The following is a 19,626-nucleotide window of genomic DNA, read 5'->3' on the forward strand; positions in this document are numbered from 1 at the left end:
TTGCATTCTTCTTGCAGCAAAATGCCTTGCATGATATTTCCCTTAAGGGATTGTTCACCTTCGTACTAACTTTTAGTATGATGTAGAAAGTGATATTCTGAGACAATCTGAAATTGGTTTTAATTTATTCAGCTTTTTATGCAAAAGCTCTCCAGTTGCAATGGGTCAAAATTACCCTAGAAACCATGCACTGATTTGAATAAGAGACTGGAATATAAATAGGAGAGGCCCTGAATAGAAAGACAAATAATAAAAAGTAGCAATAATAGAGCATTTGTTTTTAGATGGGGTCAGCGACCCCTATTTGAAAGCTGGAAAGACTCAAAAGAGGAAAGCAAATAATTAAAATACATTTATCAAAAATAAAAAATGAAGACCAATTGAAAAGTTGCATAGAATTAGCCATTCTATAACACACTAAAAGTTTAATTGAAGGTGAACCACCCCTTTAACAACCATCAGGCGATAAACTTTATGCGACTACATGAACAACTACTGAAAATGGTGTCTTCATTGGTAATGAACTAACATTGTTACATGATATTACTTTTGCTATCGCTGGTAAAATTTGAGCAGATTATTGCCTGTGAAGTATTAAGGTATAAAGGCAAATTTAAAGTCTATTGCAATCAATCTAAACATTCAGCATCCCCATGTCAGAAAGTCTCATGCATAACTTAACATCACTATGTTATTTAGTTGCCTGTTGGTGACCTTCAGTAGGTTTCCAGCAGTAAAACTTTCCATTGGACTCTAGTCAAGCTGACACACCTAGAGTCCTCTGCTTATTGTGCATTTTGGGTACGAGCAAGCAGGATACACATTAATTATGTTAGAATGTTAGAATGTCAATAGGAAAGATGAAGGCTCTACATTCACCTGTATATATCAGGCTTTCCATCCTGTGTTTATTCATTTTCCTGGGGCTGTGGAAAGAAATCTGGCTGCCTATGTCAAGCAACAGGAAGGTGAGTGACCACAGTTTGTGTCTGGGGGATTTGATAACTATTTACATTTAACAACAGCTTCAATCCTAGCTGTGTATTTTACCTGTATCATTACATCCTTTTAGCCATAAACCATATAGTTTTAGCCATAACAAAAATAGGACGTATAACTACTGTTTGATTCGTCTCTTTATCATAAATGTAAACCTAAGCCTGAAAACATCCCTTGTGCAATTTCTATTACTATAGGAGGAGATTGCATTCTGAATTTTGCTTCACATATTGAATTCTGCAATGCTGTAATTACAATTTAGAAAAGCAGCAGCCTTTGTTTTCCTCCAGTACTGGCAAATAAGACTCTGCAGGTCTGTAGGCAGCTTCCTGACTGCTGATGGCCTTTTACATAACAATAACACAGTGTCTGCTGCATAAGGAGAAACCTAGGCAATTGAAAACTTGAGGGTCAGCAATGATAGTTTTGAAGACTTCCTTAGATACTCCTTTTCTGCAGGAGTATACAGTATACCACTGCTCCTTTAAAGGGTGGTTCACATTTAAGTTAACTTTTAGAATGTTATAGTATGGCCAAATCTAAGAAACTATTCAGAGAAGTGAACAGGGAATTGTAAAAATCTGCAGCTAGTATACAAGTAAGGATGCCATTTTTAATTCCTGGGAAAATGTATATAAAGCCAACTGTTTTGGTTTCTTTTGTAGCTGTTGTTAAATGCATTTTGATATAATTATTACAAAAATACCATAGACTTTTATTCATTTATCCTAATATACGTGGTTAGGTGTGTATACATAGTCAAAGCCACGTTAACACAATTCTTATATTTCTCCCCTAGGAGAGATTAGGTTCTCCACCATTGTCTGTAGAGTAAACCAATCTTAAAACTTACACCAGTGATTTACCTTTACCGTTTATTTAAGGGATACAATGAATGAATGAGTTACATTTAAAAAGGGTGAAAAGCTTCTATCCTAGATGTAATTTATACAACTGACATTTCCGTCTCCCACAAGTAATTCTTTGTAAAGTGATATTCTGCAATCTGTACCCTAGTTCACTGTGTGCTTCCAATGAAAGAAAGGCTTGTGTTATTGTTATAAAGCTTGGGAATGAGATGTTAAAGAAAAAGTAAAAAAATTGGCATTCCCTTTTATATAGTTATAACCTTGATGATGTTAAGAAGCTAGGCATTTGCTTTGTAAGGAAGATTAAAGGTATCAGAGCTTATTGACAAACAGGAGCACTTCTATTTTGCCCATAATACATCTTTCCTTTTACTGATTGTGCCAGATGCCATCACAGCAAATCTTTGAGACTCTGGTGTGGGGCACTTTGCATCGCACATTTGGCTCAATTGCTCAGAGAATTGCAGCGTTGCTCCCTTGGCGTACCAGCACTTGCACCGTGAAATTAATATAATATTGCTTTCTAGTAGGGATGCACCGAATCCAGGATTTGGTTCAGGATTCGGCCTTTTTCAGCAGGATTCGGATTTGGCTGAATCCTTCTGCCCAGCCAAACTGAATCCCAAAACTAATTTGCATATGCAAATTAGGGGCGGAGGGGGAAATCACATGACTTTTTGTCACAAAACAAGGAAGTAAAAAATGTTTTCCCTTTCCTACCCCTAATTTGCATATGCTAATTAGGATTCGGATTCAGTTCGGTATTCGGCCGAATCCTTCGCAAAGGATTCGGGGGTTCGGCCGAATCCAAAATAGTGGATTCGGTGCATCCCTACTTTCTAGAGGGGAATAAATCATATCCCACATACTAGACTTCATGGGTCATTTACAATAAGAAAAGTGTTGGTGAGCTAAGGGTGTCCACCCTTAGGGTCCTATTCACTTAGTTGTGTGTAAATAATATGTAGAGGGTGCCCACCCTTACATGACTGTTTCAATTTACTGCAAAAATTTGCTCCTGGACTGCACAACATGGTCAAAAAACATATCACCATACATCTGTTTTTTTTGCAATTTGCACCTTGCCTCTTGTTATAAATTAGCCCTTTTGTGTTTTTCTGTGTAGCAATTGTGTTTGCTATGTGGACTTAAACATGACAGAGCTGCATGCAACTAGACAGCAAATTAATAATGAATATTATGTACATGTCTTATATTCTGTTCATTACTCAGTGAATTTGTCAGACTTCTTCTGCCAATGCAGGTGGGCATGCAGGCTCATGAAGTTAAGGTGCAAAGTGCACTAGGGTTGAGCTTGGTCAACTGCTTCTGTTTGAATGAGGCTAAAGAAAAGAATTTCTGTCAGCATTGGCATTTCAGTAAACCATCTATCAAACATCCTCAAAGGGAGTTTTGTTTCAGTGGTGTACATGAAAGGTAAACTGTGGGACCAAGGATTCTGGGAGTTTTAGTGTACAAGAGATATTAAAAGGGACAGGGATTCTTGCATTACAGGAATTCTGTATGGTGGAAACGACTCAACTAGCATACAGTTAATAACAATTTACACAATTTCATGAGTACTAGCAATTCTTAAAGATTTCCTTTCATAAAAGTGCATTTAATATTTAGGAATAACGTGTTATTTTAAGAGGAAGATACAATGAAGAAGAGGACAGATCCATTGTGTATTTGCCTTACCTGTCCGATGAAACGCTTCCGCCTCACTGAGCCCCTGCTGTAAAGTTTGATCAGAAAATTGATCCCCTCTTCTTTCAAAGTTACAGGGAAAATCATGGTTTCACCCCAGTTCACCTGACCATTGGTAACTTTCAGTGGACGGGTCTTTTTCTTGTATAACAGTCCCTCTGTGCTGAACATTTCCACTTTCACAAAAAAATCTAAGGAAATAACAAATAGCTTATGAGAATCTATTCTCTCCATGTACTGCAAGGTAATAGAATCCCTGAGAACCTAGGCCCGAGGGTTTGCTAATGCAATTACATTATATTTACAGGTAGGGTTGCCATCTGGCCTGTAGTTTACCGGTCTAGCCAGTAAAAATGATGTTTGATGCCAATGTTATTAATAGGAAAAAACGTCAAGAATAAAGGAAGGCCGGCATTTTTTTCCAGAAAAGGTGGCAACCCTATTTACAGGTAGTGTTTTACTTTTTCTATGTATGCTCAGTAAAGCATTCCTGCATAGGTTAATCTGTCAGGTAAGCCTTATTTATTAGCATTTTTGTGTTTATTCATATTTATAGGTGAAAGCTGTGATACTATGTAACGTCTCATCACAAACTCTGCTGAAACACTGGACTCCGATTTTCACATGATAAAAATGGTGTTATTCTTAAAGTTACCAAGCAATCACCTTTAAAAGCAGCATATATTGTATTAAAAGTCATAACTGATAGGTAGAATGTCACAAGCCCTGATCATTTACCTACAACTGTTTTTGAGAATTTAAAACCCTGCCCTAATCATAGCTTTTTGTGGCAGGATTTGCAGGATAATAGCAGAGACGTCAGCAGTCTCTGTGTCATGAAAGAGTGATCCAGCCATGGACTTTTTTTTAGATCTTACTACTCTTTATGCAAAACAGTTGAGAGATGTAAATTACTTGACAAACCAGGTCTAGATTATCTAACTAAAGCCATGGAGTTAGCGGACTTCTATGTAATAGTGTATGCAATGCATTAATGGCTGCCCTTTTTGAAAAGTGCAACCTTCCTTAGTGTAAAAGATTATTATTAAATTCTATAATCACTGTCATTTCCAACCTAAAACACTAAAACTTAAAATAACTATTTAATTATCTGTTATTTATATATTGCAAACACGTTTTATACAAAAAACAAAAATATAAACAAAACCCATAATTGTTAATGCATCGTAACGGCTATGGCATATGACATAATGCCAGGCATTTTTCTCCCTAGACAATTAACCACTGTACTGTGACAAAAGTCTTAGAATGCCTACCTATTACCTGATGGTACATGTGCTGGAACCATGGGCGTTGTACAAGGTTTCAGTGATTACGTGGATATGTGTAACCATTATTAGATTAGACTAATGGCCAGTTCCTGTACAGTAATGCACAAGGCTGAAGGTTCTTTTGCTACTGAATGAGTTCAGCTAAGTGTGTCTGAGTCAGGGAATCAAACATAGATGCCAAGTACAATGGGAACAGAGCAGACAAAGAGCAGAGAAAGTCAGAACATACTTATGGAGAGTGGTGTAGAGGAGTTTGGCAGGTTCTGAGCCTTGAGAATTTGTAATTGAATCCTGCTGTTTATTGCCTGGAAGCAGGTCCCGACCTGGAGCTCAGCCTGAGAGACCTGCACAAAGCAACAGATAGGATATTTCAGGGTAAACATACAAACAAAAGGGTCTTTCATAGCAAATGATACACTTTCACTACTGCCCTGCTGCTCTCCCAGTACTAAATCCTGCATGAATAATGATGAACCAGCTTGTAGCACAAGCCTTCTCCTGTCTCTTGCTGCAAATGATAACTGGAAAAGTATCCCATAACCAGTAATGACTAGGCCACCATCAAAATGCTTTAAGTACCCGCCCCCTGAAATCTTTGATAAATATGCCCCTGCTGCAATCAGTAGAAAGTTGAATATACAATTTATATACAATATAGGTTTCAGTGCCAGTCTAGTTATGAATTTTTGGACTACTAAATAAGCAATGCACATGGGCGATTCTCTGCCCCTTGCCGTCTGATGCGGCTCCTGCAATTGTGCTCTCTTTACTAGTAAAAAAGGATTTCCGGTTTAACATCAGGAAATTAGGCTCTTAAAATTTCCAGGTAAGGTAAAAAAAACTGGTCAATTTGCAACAGAAAAAATATATGGGTTTGATATTTAGGGGGAAATATAACAAAATTTACAAATAGAACAAATTTGCAAATAAAAATGTGCAATGTAATAGTTTTCATTGGGCTTTTATTGCATTGCAAATCTTAATTGCACATTGCGAACCTTTAAGACCTGCTTGAAGGTGGCAGGCGAGTAACTACAGAGGAAACAGACCCTGTGACTGCAGGGAGGGGGGGGGGCAGGAGGTATAGGAGCCCTGTGATTCCTCCAAAAAGAACAATATCATCATATATTGGTAAAACAGGATTATCTCTGGATATGTTGGAGGCCCTAAAATTAATTTGCTGTGGAGCCCAGCAACATCTATCTATGCCACTGGAAGGTGGTGTAAACATTTGGAGCAAAATTGTTCACTTTGCATTGTGAACAAATTGCGAACAATTTTTGTGTTACATTCCCCCATTTAGAGCTAAACAGGGCAAACATGGAAAATAAAGCTACTCCATGTTTGGTCTTTGCAAGGTTGATAATTAGATTATCAGGGCATAGACAACCACCCTACATAATGGAATTCTGTATATCTGCAGATCAAAAAAGGGTGAAGAGAGGTAGTTGTTTATACAGATATCAGTATCTCCAGTTAAACGCAGCTAAATAATGGTAACATTGTAAAATAATGCTTTATAATAAAACTCTCAATTAAAATAATAGGCAGAAAGTATTTTCAGAATTATTTCTTTTTATTTTGATTATACTGACAATATGTGTATATACTGCATGTGCTATACTTAACCAAGTATGTTGTCTGTTTACTGAGATCACATTGCACAATCATGACAGATTTTATTTTAACTTCATGACATACTGTACAAAAAATGTTCAGAGAGGCAAACCCAAAAGCATTATTAATCACTGCAAAAAACACAATTTAAAGCTGATTTTATTTGCCTCTGTAATTTCCTACTATGGCCATGTGCTATGTGTGAAACTGAAAAGTTGTTCTGGGCTCTGAAACAGACAATAAGTGTGATAATAAGTATGAAAGTGTTTGGGGGGGGGGGTGTCCTTGTCTGATATAAAATAGCAGCTGCAGCCAGTGGAGCAGTGCTGTAAATTACATCACCAATGTAATTAGTAGTACAGTGGATTTCAGCATGGCTCCATTGACTGTAGTGAATTGGGGGGGGGGGTGACCTACAAGGACTGTGCTGTGTCATAAAAATACATATTCCTGATGAAAACAGTTATACATCTGGATGTAGAACAGATGAAGGTACCTGGAATGGTGGAAAATCCCCCCCCCCCGATCTACTGATCACATGGTAAAATCATTTTTGTTGGATTTCTGCAGAAATGCAACAAAAACTTGATAGATGTGATCTTAACCTACCCTCCATGCTTACACTACTATGAACCTTACCTACCCTCCATGCTTACACTACTATGAACCTTACCTACCCTCCATGCTTACACTACTATGAACCTTGCCTACCCTCCATGCTTACACTACTATGAACCTAACCTACCCTCCATGCTTACACTACTATGAACCTTACCTACCCTCCATGCTTACACTACTATGAACCTAACCTACCCTCCATGCTTACACTACTATGAACCTAACCTACCCTCCATGCTTACACTACTATGAACCTTACCTACCCTCCATGCTTACACTTCAGGAGGAACTGAAGACATTTCTATTACTGGGTACTGAATCACACCACTACACAGCAAGGTAAAAATACCAATCATTATTGTTTTGTGTATAAATAAGGTTTTTTATTATTTCTAGAAGGTGGGACACTCCAGAGTAAGGGTTAGACTGAGCACTGGTTTTTAGTAGATGATCAATGGTACAGCGTTAGTTAGACCGAGCACTGGTGATTTCTTTCTTTGTAAAGTAAAAGTGCCAGCCCAGAAAACATAAGTACCTATGGGATGGCACTACAGAGGTTTTGGTTAGGCAATATTTTTAGAACTCACGTCTAGCCATTTTGCTATGAATATAAAAATGTTTTTTTTATTGTTTACTGCTTTTTTATAAAAATGTATAGGGTATTTAATAAAAGTACACAGATCAATGTTAAGAAATGCATGTCACTCCAGCTGTGGCCTAGATTGAAACTGCATCCACTAGAAGCCCTGTCTGTTACATGATGCTGGGTTTTGTAGCCCAACCCAATCTTACAAAGCATATGGAATTTTTGCACATTTTTAATATTATTTATATTTTACATTATTACATAATAATTTACATTATTATGTATATATAAAACAAGGAAGAATATAAAGAAGAATATGAATTTGAACCCCAAAGCAACACACTTGCAGTTGATATCCTGTAATGAGCTCTAAAACCCTCTTACCGATACTTTGGAAGATGGCACCAATTCCAGCCAATGGTCTGTCTCCTCCTCACTCAAATCACGCAGGGATATTGAACAATGGCTGATTGTTCTTTTCCTAGGAGTTAAACTTAGCACCTTGAAAACCAATCTCACTGTCTGCAGGCTTTGTCGCTTGATAGCAAAGACAAAGGTTTCCATAAATTCAATGTCCTGTAAAAAAAAAAAACACAGATTGCTTACAGTCCTTACAAATGAGTATTCTGGGTGAAAACTGTTTTGGACTTGATTTCTTACACAGCAATAGTGCAATGGGCTGCAGCATATTAAATCTGTAAATGGGCCCTTAAATCTCTAGATCATACCTGGGCAACCAAAACTGATCAGACTACATCCATTAAACACTGTAATTGGCACAAACATCCCAGTGCTCTTTTATAAAGGAATTAAACATCACTTCAAGGTTGATTTTTGTGTAAAACTGGTGCCTTCAGATATTTTTTTCCTTTGGCACCCTATGCTAACAACTTTAAATAAAGTGCACCATATGTACACAGGGAAATCTGTAATCACACCATGGCTAAACAGTAGGTACAGTGCTCTCAGTAGAGGCAGCATGCTTGCTGACAATAAGATTCACAGCCATTTGGTAGTGGTAACGTGCCCTGAAGTCCAATGCAAAAAAATCCAATGGCACACAGGTCTGCTGAAACACTTCAAGTGTTTATTGCGGAGTGCAATACAATGTTTCAGGGGGACAAAACGTTGCACTGCACTCCGCAATAAACACTTGAAGTGTTTCAGCAGACCTGTGTGCCATTGGATTTTTTTGCATTGGATTAGTGTTGGGAGGTGGCCGAGCCTCCACCTGTGTGCACCAAGCATCTTTGTACCGCTGACAGGCAGGGTTTGCGAGGTCCTACAGCAATTGTATAATGTGCCCTGAAGGCCTTTCAGATGATCAAAAAGTCACTGTCTAACTAGTCTAACTGTGTCTAACCAGAATATTTGAAATGTGGCATTTTAAATCATATAATGAGAAAAGCTATATAACTTACCAGAGAGCCTTCTTTAGCTGAGGATTTAAAAGGCACAGCTTTGGGCAAGGTAATGATACCTTTGATATATATACTGGGATTTTCCCCACAGCTCACAGGCCAGCTAAAGTCTTTGATCTAATAAGAAAACAATATATACATATACATATATTTAAGGATAATCATTACTGGCGACTTGATTTAAACACAAAATTTATTAATTCTAAATTATATAAGGTGACGTACGCACGTAATGCTACTCTATCCTTCTCTGGCCAAGAACATTTTTGCATGGTTTTAAAGACTCAGGGCAGTTCACTTCATGGCATCTGCACTACTGCACTATATATATACACTTGTTTTCCTTAGTCTGGCTGCAACCATTCATTATTCGACGGTTAGGGGGTTATTTACTAAAACTTTTATCTCATAATTTTTTTAAACTACACTCCCATCCACAATTTTATTTAATTTATCAATAAACTAACTCCAAAAAGCTGGATTGGGGAGTGAAAACCTGAATCGTATGAATTTTTCCGATTTGACGCCCAAATCGATCAGTTTTTTGGGGTTATTGCCCGAAAACCCCAAAATTTTCATATCTTCAAATTATACATGATCTCGACAGGTTTGAGATGGTAGATTTTTAGACATTTTGCAGCTTCTAGATAACAAATCTAGAAAATAAATATTATTATTTTTTTACAAGAAATTTGAGTTTTTGCCCAGAAACCCCAACCAGAAAAAATTCGAGGTTTAGTAAATAACCCCCTTAATGTTTATTGCAGTAGTGTCAATTTTATGCCTTTGTTCCAGAAATAGACAGATATTCTCTCATTACAGGGATAATCCTTAATAGTAGGCAACAGGTTCCTTGGCGCCAGCTTTAGCTAATACTAGAAAGGAACACGTCACACTGAAACTTGCACACAGTGTGCAGTAAGGATTACATTTCTGCTAAAACAGATGACACATGCTACCAATAGTATAGAGGGCTATATTAATCACATTGACTTTTGTTTCATTCCTATCTCTTCCAGATATCTACATTCTTGTACCTTTAAGCATACTCTTTAAATAAATTCATATTTCAGAAACTGTCATAATTTAGCCATTTTTTGCTTAGTTCTCCAGGGAAGGGAATTTTGCTAGACTCAATTGCCAAAGAAAGCCTGTCCTGTGTATCACACTGAAAAGAAAATTAAAGAAATAAATAATTGGTACATAACAATCCAGCTGAAAAGGCTCTGAAAATGGATCTTGTAAAGAAAACCTTCACTGAAAAGCATGTTAAACCATGACCATATCACTAATTTAAATGGCAAAAAAAAGTTCCAGAAACGTTTCACCTATCCAGAAATAGAAATATTGTTTTTTTTCTTTTCAAATTTACGCAGTGCAATTTCCATTCCACTTAAAAGCTATATATATATATATATATATATATATATATATATATATATATATATAGTGAATAAAGTACCCCCTCTTGTAAAATATAAGGATATTATTAGTTACCGAGGAGTTTCATGACCATATAAAAACACGAGGCCGAAGGCCGAGTGTTTTTATACAGGTCATGGAACTCCGAGGTAACTTCTAATATCCTCATATTTTACAACTGGGGGTACTTTATTTATTATAATACACAAATTTTAGTGAGTCATGTGACAGAAATGACATCACTACTCACCGTTTATAACTGATGACATCACTACTCACCGTTTATAAGGATATAATTTACAGGATATTCATGGCTTTTGTGTATTATAAATAAATAATGTATACAAGCATAAAAACATATCTAATACAAGCATATAACATTTCTAATAATCTAAACAGAAATAAATATTTAATCTGGCACCCAGGGGATCTTCTTGGGATGCCCAAAAGATATCAGAAAAGTTGTGATTTGGGGCAAAATGAGTCACTGGAAATATAACGGAGGTAAACAACTAGAAAATTGGTTGGCCATCTGCTCCACTTTTAGTTACCAGTCTGGATGAAATAAAGACTCCTATGCTACAAAATCTAGAAACATATGATATTCAACGTCCGTATATTCAAGAAGTAGAAACATGCTTCCTGTGGAAAAAAAGTCTGCTGTAGTTTACCTTCATGACAGTAATCCAGATTTGTTCAACAGCCACAATATACCGGAGTTTGAAATGGAGTCTTCCAAAATCTTTCTCATCACCTGATAATGTTATAGTATCTGAAGCAAAAGAAAGCCATATTGGTTTCCCAAATATATAAGAAGGTGTTTCAATCAGGTTATGTTATATTGTTTTGGTTCCTTGGTCTGTGACCTGACAACCAGATTGCAGGATGGAGAAAGACACATTTGAAGTCTTATAACTATAAAAAAAAAATATAAAATTGAAGGCCTACCAAAATGTTGCTAAACATAAACCAATTCATAACATACTAAAAGTGGTTTTAACTTTGCCTTTAAAGAGATGTTCTGTTGAACATTCAGGTTCTAGTGCTATTTGTTAAAGTAAGATGTCTACAAATTTGCTAGCAATTGGTCCAGTTTAGTCAACAGGACAACGTTCATTAAGAAAATTGGTCAGTGTTCCGAGTCATAGTTCCCATGCAGATATGTTACGCTGGCCATCAGCTATTTGTTCTGCAAATTGATAATGCAATTAATGAGGTAAGTATGCTGAGTATGAGTATCTTCATATCTTTACCTTCAGTACAAAAATCTTACCCAGGCTTCTGTTGCTCCCTTGTGAATCTTTCCTGGATGAGTTACTGCTCCGGATGCTGGAAACGGAATCATATCTCTGCAAAGGAAATGACCTTTGTGTAATACCAACCAACAGTTTGACTCTTTCCCTAGTTGCATGCAATCAGTATTAAACATCATTCTGACTGAGGTGAAGGGAAATAAATTTAATTTAAACATTAAATAAACACAATAGGATTCTTTTGCCACCAATATGTATTCATGCAGCGTAGTCACCATCTAGAACAAGACACTGGTTTTATTGTTACAGAGTAAAAGGAAATACCTTTTAAAAATTAAAATCATTTGCTTATAATGTGGTCTATGGGAGAAGGCCTTCAGTAAATTCTGAGCTATACTTGACAGGGTCCTTCCTCACGGGGGCCTGGATTATCAGAAAACAGCCCAAATGACCCTACCATTGTAAGCCATGCTAACTAAGAAAAATAAGGTGTCAGAAAAAAAAAATGCCAGCCTAGATAGACCACAACCCTTGACCTGCCTATTATACCAAAACACCCCCCCAGATCCACCCAAAATCCCATCACTCCCTTTGTCAGACCACCAAATGGAACTATCCACGAGGACCCCTCCTGTTCATTATTCTTTGGTAAATGTAGTTGGACTTTGCTTATATTAATGGAGCATTCTTATCCTTAAAGTAATTATCCTTATGCCCCGAAATAATTATTGTGTTCAAACTGCTCTAATCCACCTAGCAATTAGTCTTTTTCAGGACAATTGTCAGGCAACTTAAATCTCTAAACAGTGCTAATTTACCAATGGGACATATTATTATTATTATAATAATTTACCTAATTTTAAACATACAACAAAAACCATAAAAATGGTTGATATTTACATGAATATTATCTTAAATCAGCAAACGCTTTCTAGAAGAATAGTTTCGCTATTGTGGGTTCTGTTTCAAAGAACCAAATGACCCATGCTTTTATGCCTTTATTGAAAAGGGGTGTATAAATTGTTAAAGGGGTGGTTCACCTTTAAATTAACTTTAAGTATGTTATAGAATGGCCAATTTTAAGCAACTTTTCAATTGGTCTTCATTATTTATTTTTTATAGTTATTTCTCTGACTCTTTCCCCATCGAAAAACAAATGCTATGCATGTATGGTTGGCAACTTTTACTATTCATCTTTCTATTTAGGCCCTCTTCTATTGATATTCCAGTCCTTTATTCATATAAATGCATGGTTGCTAGGGTCATTTGGACCCTAGCAACCAGATGGCTGAAATGGCAAACTGGAAAGCTGCTGAATAAAAAGTTAAATAACTCAAAAACCACAAAGAGTTAATGCAAAGGTGAACAACCGCTTTAATCACTGGTAATTACTTTTTATCACCCAGCCCATGACAAACTAGAATACACACGTCATTGTTATCACTGCAGGGGCAGAGTCAGCCTCCCTTCCATGCCCTATTATGGGAAGCAGCTGTCAAAAGTAAAAGGCTGTCTAATTGCCAACATTTACCCATGGAAGATCACAGCAATCACATCTTCTATTTCTTACATCCTACAGATAACAAACTAGGAGTAACCTGTGACTAAAATTGCCCTTGGCTCTGGTAACTTTAGAAACTCGCAAGCCAGTCATATTGGCATCAGAACATTTCCTGGATGATACAAATGGATAGAGGGATGGGCACAAGTAGGCGCCACCCCCACTCAAATAAGGTAGAAATGTTAATAAAGGATTGTTCTTTGTGCCCTTCAATGTGCATCACAAACTGGTACACCAATTCATTAGACACCTAGGAGACAGATATTATTAAAACCTTCGCCACAGCTAATGTATGTAATGGAAACGGTTAGCCCAAAAGTACATTTTACCCACCCTCCATTAGCACATCTATTAAAACTTTACAGAATGTTGTCAAAAAACTAGACATACTGTAGATAGATAGATGCAAATTCTATAATGTCTTTTCACACAGATAAAATATAATCTTAAAATATTAATAGACCACCCTATGATTCGTGGGTCGGGAAGACTACAAATTCTCTTTATCGTGTCCTCTTGAGTTTTGTTTTGTTTACAACAATGAATTTTTGGAAGTTCCTCCACAGCTACCACAATCACTGTGAGCAAATTGAAACCCTCTCACCCATGCCCCGCCCATTCTCACTGTTCAGCGTTCATCTGCCCACTGCTTACTTGTGGCAGGCATCAAATGTAACTTCTTTTTTTTTTTACAAGGGGGAGTACTAAACAGCAGACCCTACTCCCTGTTACACCACTGCTTAGATGCACTGAAAGTTGGGTAACTTCTTGCATTCCCCTGTATAAGTGATCAAAAACTGCACCTCATGAAAGTCATAAGGCCAACATGTTTCAGCTACTGAAAAATCTTTGAGCAAAAGCAAATGTCATCCACAAGAAATCAGGTCCTGGGGAAGACATAGATGTTTAATACCAATATCCCTTTAAATATTTTACATTTTTCTGTTACAGTATATTTATAATATGCCACACTTCTCATATGCTCTAACAATAATAAGACTCAAAAGAACTGTAGCAGGTTTGAGGTCATGTACTAACAGGTATTAGTTAGAGTTATGGTAAGGTGATGTGTTGGCTGCAGGACATGCCAAACTCATTCTATTGCATTCAAAGATTGCCTCTGTAACATAAGACATTTTATAGGACCAGAGGCCAGAAACCAGATGCATCCCTCCCAAGAACAATTTCACATAGATCGTTTAACAGTTTCATTAGCAGGATTAAGGTAGGTCTAATGCATGCATCCCTGCTGCACTCGTTTTCCCTCTTCCCTTGAATTCCTCAATTTGGAAACAAACTGGAAAATTTTCCCTTAGACTTAAAACCATTCACCCAGGCCAGATCACTTGGTTAAATAAACGCTTCAGTCCTTGCTGTTGAAATCTGAAGTGCCACTTTTTGTTCACGTAAAAATATTTACACAATAGGAACTGTTCATACTTGTACCTTCTTTACATTCCACTCTCAACCAAATCCTCTGTCTCATGCACAGAAAACACTTGCATTTACTCTTGCACACCTATTGCACAACTCAAACAAATACTTTAATGCTGCAGTATAGTTTATAACTGGGACATCATACAAAAAAAAAACTTTATGAAAAATAAATTATATAAATATTAATTGTGATTTGTATTCTACTTTTAGCAGCTTATTTCAAAGTAATAAAAGCCTCATTCTTTTTTCTACTATTTCTGACTAGTCTGCAGCCACATAGAGTCTCGCCAGAAACAAGAGTAAAGCAGGAAATGACCTTAAAAAATATAGTGGCATAAGATTCTTGTCTTCTTACTCTAAATTCCATAAAAGACTGGAAGCTGCTATGCTATCCTATGTAGCCACAGAATGTGACAAAATATTAGTGTTTTGGGGAGGGGGGGGGGAGACCTTCCTCAGATGAAAGGAAGTTTTTATCCCCCTAAAATGTTGACAGTTTGTTTGTTACACTATCAACATTGTGTGTGTACAGCTACTATTTATACTATTTTTATTCCTTGATTCATGTGATGCCCTGCCTGGCATCCAGGAAGTTCTTCTGTACCACTTGTGTGTATAACCGTTTTCTCCACTGTGAGTGAAAGAGGGCCAAGCAGAGGACTAGTCATATTTCAGATACCGACTTTACAGAACAAAAATATCAACACTTAAAATCAAGTGGCTTAGCACAATAGTAAGACACAAGGGGTCTCATTTATAAACACCATGCAAATTTGCTCCTAGGCAGTAAGTGTTTATTATGGAGTACAAAACACTTGAAGTATTCTAGCAGACCTGTGTGCCGTTGGATTTTTCTATTTGGACTATTGTTAGGAGGTGGCCGAACCTCCACCAGTGTGCACCAGGCATCTCTGTACCGACAATTTGGTTAGGGTGTGTGAGGCCCTACATTGCTTGTATCCTCCTAGGGAGTAACCCATGACAACCAATCAGACGATTGCTTTCAGTGTTCAACCTGCAGCTGACTGAAAAAGCTAATCACTGATTGGTTTCTATGGGTTACTCCCCATGTGCAAATTTGCCCATTGTTTAAGAACGTTCTTTATCCTTCTTCTATTGTCCCCTGCACACACCTCCTAGCTATCTCAGGATCACTAAAACCACCACACAAAAACTTTCTAAAGATGTTTTCTTCTTTTTGAATATGTTTCATCCATCAAATTACAAAAAAAAAAAACAGGACTGGCCTTAGGCCAACTCAACCTGTTTAACCCTATAAGGCTGCATGCCCATAGGTTGCCCAACATTAGGGTCGTCATCCGTTAAACCAAAAACAAAGATTTTTTCAAAATGAATCAGTTAATAGTGCTGCTCCAGCAGAATTCTGCATTGAAATCCATTTCTCAAAAGAGCAAACTGACTTTTTTATATTCAATTTTGAAATCTGACATGGGGCCTTTTTCTCTAAGACCGTGGTGTTTTCCAAACACCCTGTCACAACAGATACAAAATTACCAATGAAACAGAGGACCAGGAAATGTGCATTGATCAATCCCCTCTATTTTGTATGCTTGTAGCTAATCTAGCCAGATCAGTTGCAGTTCCATTGTACTTGTATATTTTACCTTAGAGTGTTCCCATAACCCCCCTTTTTGTATACACAGTTAAAGCCCTGTTTAGCTCCCTGAAAATTTCCTTAAATAAGGATTCATGCTATATCACTTGTCTTGTCCAGGCTCCTTTTGTCCCTGACAAAGCCAGTCATGGACTGGGAGGAGGTGATAGGACACTCTGTGCTTTTAAATTGACTTCCTACAGAAGATGCAGGGTGAATGCAGACTGGGCCTCTTCTCCAACAGAAGCAGAGCAGAGGTATTTTTTCTGTATGACTGTATCCATTACAGCAAAACTTAAGACTGATATTAAGTCAGTAATCCAATAATGACATTCATTAAAAGGTATTTGCATCACTTAAGTTCCTGTGTACTATATTTATAAAACTGTATACAACAGTATTCTTTCTGACAACAGTGTACATAGTATAAGTTCTTACCTGTATGTTTCGGGGGGGTCCATTAAAATCATACAGACTGCCAGTTCCGCCAGGGGAATCAGTTACCTTGTTACTCCTTAGGTCACACACTGGCATAAATTTAAAGAAAAATAATGTTAATATAACTTTAAACATCTAAAACTACATATTGTTAAATGCCTTCCATGCCAGGATCAATAAAAAGTGAGCAAATTTTTGTGTACAGTACTACATGTACAGGTATGGCATCTGTTATCCAGAATGCTCAGGACCTAGGGTTATCTGGACAAAGGTTCTTTCTGTAATTTGGATCCCCATACCTTAAGTCTATTCAAAAAATCATTTAAACATTATTTAAACCTAAGATAAATGTTTTGCCTCCAATAAGGATCAGTTATTATTTATTTTTAAGTTTTATTATTTCAGAGAAAAAGGTAATCATTTTTAAAAATATGAATCATTTGCTTAAAACGGAATCTATGGGAGATGGCTTTCCTCTAATTTGAAGCTTTCTGGATAATGGGTTTTAGGACAACACATCCTATACCTACTGGTGTAACTGTAGAGGAAGGGGTCTGGGTCAGGGTCTGTTTCCTCTATAGTGTTGAAATCCCCCTCCCGTCACTTCCTTTTTCTTTAAATTGACGCCTCGGGGGGGGGGGGGGGGTGCACGCCCAGGGGGCCCTCAGAATATTTTTCTACCTATACCTGTATTAGATTATATTTGCCAAAGCCCATGCTCACTTACACCAACAGTTTATTAATCCCACCACTCCTATCACCTCATATCCAAAATTTGGAACTGTGAGTTAGCATCTTGGCATGTGGTTTTCCTTTTTTACATTGTTTATTTTCTAATTGTGTGTTCTTGGAACCTCTCAGGTATACATGCATACTAATGTTACCAGCCAACCGCCTCTGATTCTCACATATAAATACTGAACAGAAACCCTGCCATACTACAGCAGTAACCAGAGACATTCCTACACTAGCAAAGCTACAATTATCAGCATCTTACAATATCCAAGGAGAATACAGTTTATGTGCCACAGGTTGTACACTAAAAACTGTGGCAGACACACTCACAAAAGTGCATGTCCCAGCAATTTACCTTACCTGAGCCATATAATCTGACAGAGTCTGCTTTCAGCTTTCCCCGCCTAATCATATCAGGGGAAACATGCTGCAGGACATAGCCTGGGTTATACACCACATCATAGTTTAGATCTTGCTGATACATGGCTGAGAGCTCAGTCTTTCGATCTGTGAAAGTTGCTCGAGCAGATCCTGAACACAAATATAAAGATAGAAGAAAAAGCAGTGGGTTGGGGTGTTTTTTCACACAAGCAATTAAAAGCTTTGCAGACAGATGACAAGAAGCTTGGAATGGCTCCACATTGATTTGAACAGCAATCACCTGGAATCACTGGTGATTAATGGTACCAATAGCATTTTCTCTGCTGGTGCAAATACACCTATCCACTTCAATCATCTTCAAGTTGAAGGAGCACTGCCAAGCATAGCTTCTATGTGCTAATGTGAACATAGGGTGCATTTCAGCACATAAACACAAAACTGCATTTCTGCAATGTAATTCACCCCTTGTAAGAATAGGTGGCTATTATGCCTGCCAGTGCTTCTGTAACACAGGTGAACCAGAACAGTAAGTGTTTTCTCCACCAGAGTTTTAAGATAGCAGAGGAAACTCTATTTATGTGCGCAATTACCCTATTCATATATAAGGAATAAACTGCCACCTATTGTGACATAAAGGGATACCAGATGTCACCAAGGAGTTCTAAAACTATAGGAACAAGGTTGCAGGCTGAGTGCTTTTATACCAATCATGGAACTTTGAAGTGACTTCTAACATCCTCATATGTTAAAGTGTTATTTCTTATAATACACATTTCAGTGAGTTGTGTGACTTATGACATCACTAAGCAATGTTTAGAAATGATAACATCATTGAGTGTAGTTTATAAGGATATGGCGTTTCGTACTATACACATTAGATACAATTTACAGACAAGTGTAAATATTTGCTTTATGATGACAATATAGCTCATTTTAACTGTACCTTTCAAGCCATCCTGCTGGCTAGGATTTGCCGAGGCCTTGGGCTGTATATAAGATTGCTTGAATGTTGGCACAATGAATGGAACTTCTCTCCCATCAGATGGTAGCTTGGAAAGCAGATAGTCTTCTGTACACCCAACTTGTTTCTTTACAGAGACAGAGGACATAGGAGGAAGGTCAACAATTTGGGAACCCCTGCTGGCGGTGTTAGAGCTGTCCTCTTCACTCAAAACTGCAAAAAAAATAAAATATACATTTAAATTTGCATTGCACAGTCAATTACTTGATCATCTGTTTCACTAGAACTAGTCTATGGGGCAAAGGTGAAGCAACAGAACAAAAACAAAACAAAAACATCCTGTGTGACATTGGTGGCATGCCACAGTACCAGAGGATCTCCTGATGACCCTTTCTTATTTTCATCATAGGCATACAAGACATCCTACTACATTTAGCAATTTCTATAACTAACTAAGAGTTAGCCCTCAATGTCAGGTTCTCTCATCATCACACCTCTTTTTTTTAAAAAAAACCCTGAACTGTGGTCTGTTTTTGTTTGAAGTTGTGACCAATATTAAGCTGGAAGTATAAGGGGAATGCAGCATTGTGGAGTCTGAAATTTGCAGTTTGCACACTGTGGCTTGGCAGGTAAATGAGCCCTTGGAGGGCAAACATGTTGCTATTTTGTATTTGCAACATTTTAGGAGGATTCTTGAGGCTTTATTAGATA

The 19,626-nt window shown here is 37.4% G+C and overlaps 1 protein-coding gene across 1 annotated transcript in view; it reads right to left on the minus strand.

Annotated features, from left to right (window-relative positions):
• tc2n.L (tandem C2 domains, nuclear L homeolog) overlaps positions 1 to 19,626 on the minus strand; it is a 30,285-nt gene that overhangs the window by 2,285 nt on the left and 8,374 nt on the right. Inside the window, exons 4-12 of the mRNA XM_018230427.2 lie at positions 18,898 to 19,128; positions 17,934 to 18,104; positions 16,839 to 16,927; positions 11,808 to 11,883; positions 11,206 to 11,306; positions 9,113 to 9,229; positions 8,076 to 8,267; positions 5,100 to 5,214; positions 3,570 to 3,769 (exon numbers count right to left, since the gene is read on the minus strand). Of these exons, the coding sequence (XP_018085916.1) occupies positions 3,570 to 3,769; positions 5,100 to 5,214; positions 8,076 to 8,267; positions 9,113 to 9,229; positions 11,206 to 11,306; positions 11,808 to 11,883; positions 16,839 to 16,927; positions 17,934 to 18,104; positions 18,898 to 19,128 (1,292 nt within the window). The remainder of the gene's footprint in view (positions 1 to 3,569; positions 3,770 to 5,099; positions 5,215 to 8,075; positions 8,268 to 9,112; positions 9,230 to 11,205; positions 11,307 to 11,807; positions 11,884 to 16,838; positions 16,928 to 17,933; positions 18,105 to 18,897; positions 19,129 to 19,626) is intronic.

The sequence above is a fragment of the Xenopus laevis genome, chromosome 8L, assembly GCF_017654675.1.
Source record: "Xenopus laevis strain J_2021 chromosome 8L, Xenopus_laevis_v10.1, whole genome shotgun sequence".
NCBI lineage: Eukaryota > Metazoa > Chordata > Amphibia > Anura > Pipidae > Xenopus > Xenopus laevis.